At 28.4% G+C, this 7793-nt stretch overlaps 1 protein-coding gene across 1 annotated transcript; it reads right to left on the reverse strand.

Annotated features, from left to right (window-relative positions):
* Positions 1-1767: 1767 nt before the first annotated feature.
* LOC111301878 (bidirectional sugar transporter SWEET1-like) lies at positions 1768-4448 on the reverse strand. The gene is made up of 6 exons (XM_089758382.1): positions 4293-4448; positions 4169-4205; positions 3479-3574; positions 2744-3023; positions 2529-2648; positions 1768-2236 (listed from the first exon to the last, which is right to left on the reverse strand). Exons 1-6 carry the CDS (start codon positions 4324-4326, stop codon positions 2051-2053), a joined length of 753 nt encoding a protein of 250 aa, XP_089614508.1. The 5' UTR covers positions 4327-4448; the 3' UTR covers positions 1768-2050.
* Between the last annotated feature and the right edge of the window lie 3345 nt (positions 4449-7793).

Below are 7793 nucleotides of genomic sequence, written 5' to 3' on the forward strand. Positions count from 1 at the left end.
AATTTTAGTAAAAATCATATTTTTAAGATAAGAACCATAGTAGATGTTGAAATTTTATTTTCAAAATTTTGAAATGTTAATAAAAATGTATTTCTAAGATAAGAAATATTGTGGGTGTTGAAGTTTTGTTTTTGAAAATTTAAAATTTTAACAAATATTGTGTTTTTAAGATAAGAATGATAGTAGATGTTGAAACTTTTCAAAAACTTAAAATTTTAACAAAAATCATGTTTTTAAAATAAGAAATATCGTGGATACTGCTACTCATAACAAAATTAAAATAAAATGTAAAATTTTTTACTTAATATTATTACATATAAAATTTAAATATTTTTACTTAAAATTAATACTCATAACAAAATTAAAATCCATGTATTTTCTTTGTATAAAAATAATTAATATAAGGATAGTAGTTAGGATTGTAATATTTTTGTTGAAAATATTAAAATGATTTTTTAAATTATTTAATTTCAACGAAAATAATGTGTTATTCAAGTATAATATTTTATGAAGGTTACATATTATTCACGTGTCATCAAATATAATATAATAAAAAAATCTATTAGTTAATCTTACATTTTTTTAAAACAAATACAAAAATCTTATATTCTTTATGTCAACAAAATTCAGGAATTATAAATTCTCTTTTAATATTATTTTACTTTGGAATCCCTTTTCCTTTTTAGAATCTAAGAATTAGCATAACAAACGCCTCCTTAACAATTTTTAATGACTACAATTGGTTAAAATATAAAAAAGTCTTTGAATTATTTCATTTTTCTTAAATAAGTCTTTAAATATTTATTGTATCTAAACAAATTCTTATTTTTTTGATTTGTATCAAAATAAGTATTTATTTCAAATACAAAATTTATTTATATTAAGAATTTATTTAAGTATAAATTAAAAGTTAAAAACTTATTTAGATATAAATTAAAAATTAAAAATTTATTTGAATAAAAATTAAATATCAAAATTTTATTTAAATAAATAAAAAAAATATAAATTAATTATCTAAGTAAAATAATAAAAGTCATGAGTTTTTTTTTTTTTTTTAAGCGGTACAATTAGATTTAGATCTTTCTTCCAAATGAAAAGTTCGAGTGAGAAATGATATGACTATTTTACAATTAATTAATTACCAAGCTCGAAAGAGAATTTTTTTTTCCCCAAAATCGGCATGGTTAATCCAATATTCTTACCAAAAGGCACCTCAAATCATTACAAGGCACAGAATTAAGCAAAACTAGATTAATTATGAAATCGGACTTGATTCAATTAATTTATATTATTATTTTAAAAAGATAAATTTAATATATCTGAAATTTGAATTTTAATAATTGTAATTATTTTTTTATTATTAAATTGTAACTTTTCTTTTTTAAATACTATCCCATTATAACATTTTCTTGATTTTTTCTTGTTAAATAAGCTATCCAAAAGTTTTCAGGATCACAAGAATCTTTCAAATGCAAACACATTCCATTTATTATTTTCATGAAGAGGCTTTCGAAAACGAATCAGATTCTCATATTGTTCATGATCATTATTTCTTATCACTTCAATAATGTTGGGTAACCAAAAGGATTGCTCCATTTGTCATTTTGTTAATCCTCAGGTCCCCCTGCTAGACCATGACAACTACATGGTCGTGAACCGTTCAACAAATTTCAAGCAGACCAAGGTCTTTTTCCCCAAATTTTTTTTCTCAACGTGAAACGAACTCTTTTAGAGCACAAAAGTATTGTACTTGTTACATCAAGGAGATTACAGGCTCTAACAAATTCATATATTTCTTGGCACCATCGAATTTTGGTTGCAATCTATTACAAGGAATTTGTCAACTTTGACAGTCCAATGGCCACAACCAGTTGAGGAAATACATCTTTTGTTTTTATGCAATCCCTTCGTTGATCTACTTTTGCTTTTTCATTAGAGAGAGTGTAAAACAAAAGGAAGGGAAGATGTAAGAAAGTGAAATTTTAAACATAGACTTTTAACATTTTGGGGGCAGTCCAGTGCTTGCCCAAATCCCCAAATTTCTGACAAATTAAACTTGTTCATCTTGAGGAACTTTGCCATTTGCTAGTTTCATTTGGTGGGGTTTCTCTGGTCCAATCTCGATGGTTCCATTAGCAGTCGGTTTCTTTGTTACTTCAGATTCCTTGTTGTTGCGGTAGATGAAATAAAGCATGAGCTGCGTGGCCCCCAGACCACACCCAAAACCATTGGGGATCTGAAAAAAAAAAAAAAAGGACATATGGCAGCTCATTTATATTATACAGTGACATTGAATGATCGTTTTGGCTTATACACAAAAATACAGCACCGCCCTGCCCATTTTAAGCCATGCATGTTAAAATTATCCGAGTCCTCAAAATTTTTGTCCTGTTGAAGGTATATGTAAATTGTCTTGTTGATAAAAATTGACAGAACGTAATAGCTTTCCAATTTCATTTTATTCTCCAAAGGGAGATTTTTTTAAATGTGGTAAAAAACAAAATCAAAACGTAAGAGAAAAAACTTACAGCGACAAAAGCATCACGGCCGAGAAGGCCATAGACAAACCATGAAGTACCACAGAGGAATACAAATAATGACAAGAAAAACGGCATGAACTCCACACTCTTAGTCTTGACCACCAGCCTCTATATTACATTAAAAAATAACATAATTAGAACAATAAAAAAAAAATTTTTTTTTTCATAAAAAAATTGATTATAATTTGAGCAGTTGAGCTTACCATGATTGAAAGAGGTGAGGCATACATGATAACAGAGAAAATGGTAGCAGCAAGGCCGCAAAAGAGCTTTCTGCCACTACCATGCAGGGCAAAGAGGGAGATGAGGGCCACAGCTGAGAAAACAGTGAGTACAAAGGTGAAGAGCCCAAGAATTTTAGCCTTCTCCTTCTTTGGTGCAAATATGATGAAGATCAACACATAAATGGACTCAATTGCTGCTCCTGTCCCATTGATTGTTGAAACCAGAAGGTTGTTTTTAGATACAAAAGGAAGGCCATACCTAAGGAATTTGTCAAGACAAAATTAGATATCAAATCAAAGCTTTGCTATAAAAGAAATGATAAGGCTACTGTTAACTTTTCTAGATTATTAGACAAAGTTCAAGAAGGTTTGGTTGTCCACAATTTTGTTGTTTAAACATTGTTTTTGTCTCCTTGAAAAGTAAAAATGGGAAAGAAATAAATAAACGAGAAAACCCAAAGACTGCTGCAGAACAAATTCTGAAAGTTTGAATCAGGGGCAGTGCATGAATAAACAAAATAAAATTTGAAATATTATTGTATCTTCTGGACCATCCATTGAGCGCAAAATCAAGCCGTGAATTTAAAGACAACTTTACAGAAATACCCTCATAAAAAAATCAAATGACTACGGCGTAAGGGATTCAAACATGGAAACTAAAAGAGTAAAAAGGTAATTAGGTAGTTGAATTGGAAAAGAGATAAAAAGGCTCACCAAGCTGAGAGGAGACAGTTGAGCAAGGTCATTACGTAGGGTATTCCAGAGAATTGCTCTGTGGACTTGCTTCTTATGATCCTCTTAAATGTAATCCTTCAAAAATTAAACATGGTTTAACAAAACAGAATTAATGACAATTAATCTTTGAATGGCAATTGAAAATTTTCATTTATAGTTTTTTCTTTTTCTACTTATACCCTTTTGGAGAAAAGATCAGGAAGTGGTGAAACTTGTACATCATTCCCAAAATGTATAGAGAAGAATAGAAATTTGAAGTTAACATGTGTTACTCATAACCATTTTGAAGAAAAGAGCTGAAGAAAGGAGGAAAAATGAATTTTTTTTCAACGCCAAAATGAAAGTTCATAGAACTACATTAAGGAAAACAAAAGCTTTCCCCTTTCTTTGAAAAAAAGAAGATATTAGCTGATTCAACTCAATTTCTAAAAACCAAACACTGGCAAATTTTAGGCTTTGCTGCATGTGTTTATTACACATAGACAGAGAGAAAGAAACAAATAAACAAAGAAAAACTCGTTCTTCTTCCATTGATGAAGAACCTGTTTGAAGTTTTTACACTAAAACATGTAAGAATAAAAAACCATAGAAAAGATTAATCTTTGTTTGCTTTTTTCAGATAAAAAGAGAGAGGAAAAGGAGAGAGAGCAGTGTCTTTGTTATACATACGTTGGAGACAAGAAAAGGAACAAAGCAGTGGCATTTCCTGTAAACAAAGAAAACACAGAAAAACATGAAACAAAGGCAATAATATCAAAAAGAAAGTTTGATGGAAAGAATTTTAAAAACCCACCAAAAATTCCAAACAAGAAATGCAGAATATCCATTGTCTTTGAAACTTTATCCAACCTTTGAAAAGAAAGAAGAGAACCCAAAAACCAAAAAAGCTCGGGGAAAAGGGAAAAGAAACCAGCTACTAAGTGTATTTACAAATGGGAAGGAGATGCGCGGAGCAAACAGGAAGCAAGGCGGTTTATATAGAAAAAGAAAATAATGGGAGGGATAAAAAAGAAAGAGAAAACTGTTGAAAACAAACTGAAAAACAGTAAATTATCTGTTTTGTTCTTATCCACAGGACCTTAATAAGGAGAAGCGTCCACTTCTTGCTTCTCATACTCGTGAAACTGTGGTAAAACTGACATGACTCTGGGATATAACATTGGGAGCTGTTGACAGTGATATTGGACGGATTCTAAGGCGTAAATGTTAAAATTAACCTCAATGCCTTTTTCTTTTTCTTTTTTTTTTGGATTTTGGTGTTTGTTAATACCAAAATATTGGGATTGTTTTGTTTTAACATTTCTTCAAATCTTTTGGGGTTGGTTAAAATTCCTTTCATAGAAATCACACATTTGAAACATCCAGGTTTGCAGGTAAGAGTAAGGTGAAGCATTCAATTTAAATATTCATTGTTGAGGGAAAAACCCAAAGATTAGCTTAAGTTGAAGAATTTCCTTTCCATGTCAACTCGGGTTTAATCCCTGTAAAGGGTATTTTAAAAGTAAAATCCTTAATGCACTAAACTATATGAGAGATTGCATTCCCAAAATCGTTTGAAGAAGAAATTAAATTCGAAATATATAGCCTTTGATCGGAAAAAAAATTCCATGCTGTTAATAGCTTACGATTAATGGATTGTGGCTTATATATATGTAATGGGAGAAAATAATTCAGGGGACGATGCTAAATTACAAAAATGATGTAATTATTTTGTTTTTGTGATTTTATGACATGTGATAAAACTTCCAAGTTTAGGGTAAGAATAAATGTCTTATATATTTCCGATTTATGCAATCAAACTTCCAAAAATTGGGATTTGGAAAAACAAACAAATTATGCAAAAGGAAAAGACAAATAAATGAGAGGAAAAGGTGGAAAAAGGGACCGGTTGGACTGGAAAGAAGTTACGTGAAGAACAACCATATCTCACAGGAAGACTAGAGTCCTTAAAACTGTTGTTTTAGGGAATCAACTAATCTCCTTAAAATCAAATATTTCAATAATAAGAATAATCATATAAAGAATGTCCTAAATTTCTAAAACAGATTGAAACTACTGTAGATATTCATGAGTAGTCGAAGCCTTCTGTGGTTAAAGAAAAGTTGCTCTATTCTAATCGAAGTTGTAAAGCAAAATCATGTAAGAATTAAACACGAAGTTTAATTCAATTGATTTAAGAAATTACTTTTAAATAGTATTTGTTATTATTTCAAAATCATTATAATAATTTAATCATCAATGATCTTATTATTAAGATAATCTTATTATTGGTGATCTGAAATCACTTTATTTCATTAAAAATCATTAATTTATTATAATTAAAAATCATTGTATTTGGTATTACTAAAAATCAAACATTATTTTGTTTGAAAGTATCAAAATATCCATGCACATTATAATAATTACACAATCTAATGATTTAAATATTATTTAAATATAATAATTTATATATAAAATATTAATAATATTTTATTTACTTTGTAATAAATATAATTAAATTATTAAAAAAATATATTTATTGATAATAAACTGATTTTTATAACATAAATTATGTAAAAAATATTTGAATTGAAAAATAAAATTAATATATTAAAATCAAAAGATTATATTATAAATAAATTTTTAAAAATTAAAAAATTTTATGCAAAATATTTTTGAACTTATTATAATAAATATTACTTTGAAAATATAAAAATTATAATATAAAATAATAATAATTAATTTTAAGAAGAAAAAATTTTTTAATTCATATATTAAATTGATAGTATTAACTATTATTAATTTTATGTATTATTTTATCACGATGATAAAAGTTTTTTATCCTTTAGATAAAAATTAAATTACCATCTAAGATAATGATCTAATTATTTTAAGTGATTCAAGAGCACTGTCACATAGGATCACTAAACTGTTACCCAGTATAGTAATCTAATCACCATATGTAAATTACCATGATTATTTAAATAATTACTCCATATCCAATACTACATTAAAAAATGATATCCAACTAATTAAATATTCAAATTTTAACATCTTTAATCTATTTTTTTATTTCCACACCGCGAGCTACTTAATTTTATAAGAAAATCAAGTAAGAATTCTGCCTTGGCAATTAACACGTTTCAACGTTCAAGTTAGATTGAAGAATCACATATTTTTTGGGTAAAATATGATGCAAAACAAATAGTGATACAAGGAATTGTCCACTCTGGAGATTGACGACCTGTTTTTACAATTTTCTCCCTTGAGAAAAAGTGCTTCGATAGGAAAAATGTAGATCATTGCTTATAAATTACAATCCAATCTTTGATTACCAGCGATGCGGATCCTTTCCATTCAAAACCTTCAATCATCCATTCTAATTGTGAATTACAATGGAAATCTCATTTGATTGATGATGGTGATGTAGCTGAGAGTATAGCAAAAGTGATGCGGTGAACTGTTAAGAAAAATTGGATATTTCACTAAATAAAAAGGAAAGAAGAAATAATGAGATCAGAAGGGGGGACCAAGTGATTGACAGAGAAAAGGGAAAAGAGGATGGGGGGGGGGGGGGGGGGGGGGGGTTGAGGTAAGGACAAAGTGTCGCAACATGAACACCCATGCCGTGGCTCGGCTGCAAGAAATAGTCAGTGTGGTACTGTTATGCATGACACCTACTTTGGACCCATTTTTGCATGATTCACTGCTCTAAACATAACTGCAATACCAACCTCAAATTATGTACTTATCTGCTGGAATTGTAGTTTTCTACTCTGCAGCAGCATTATGGAGCAAATAACAATGTGAATCAAATGGGGTTCCAATGGATAATATTCTCATCAAAGATTGAATCTAATGATAAAGAAGAGGTTTTAGATACAAGTTTCACCACTTGGTGGATATGATGCAACTTTATATCACTTTATATAAGATTTTATCAAATTATATATAGTTAGTTGGTTTAAATTTATTTGGCTTATTTCATATTGATTTCTTAATTATATTGAAGTAATAATTATGTTAATATTAATATTTGTTAAAGTTATTTTATTATCATTATGAGTTTTAATTGCATATAAAAATTCATAAAAATGTGTTAATTACACATTTAATCTTGAACTATAACCAGATTTTCAATTTAGTACCAATTAAAAAAATTTACAATTAGGTACCCAAATTAATTTGCTTCTGTCAATTAGTTTGCACATGACGTTAACATCGTTTGCCAAATGAGTCCAAAACATTCAACAAAATTGCTATAGTAGCATGCTGGCATGATATTTTTGAGGCATGTGATATTTTTTATAATTGT

The sequence above is a fragment of the Durio zibethinus genome, chromosome 3, assembly GCF_047325235.1.
Source record: "Durio zibethinus cultivar Kanyao isolate XHJ-2024 chromosome 3, ASM4732523v1, whole genome shotgun sequence".
NCBI classification, from domain to species: domain Eukaryota; kingdom Viridiplantae; phylum Streptophyta; class Magnoliopsida; order Malvales; family Malvaceae; genus Durio; species Durio zibethinus.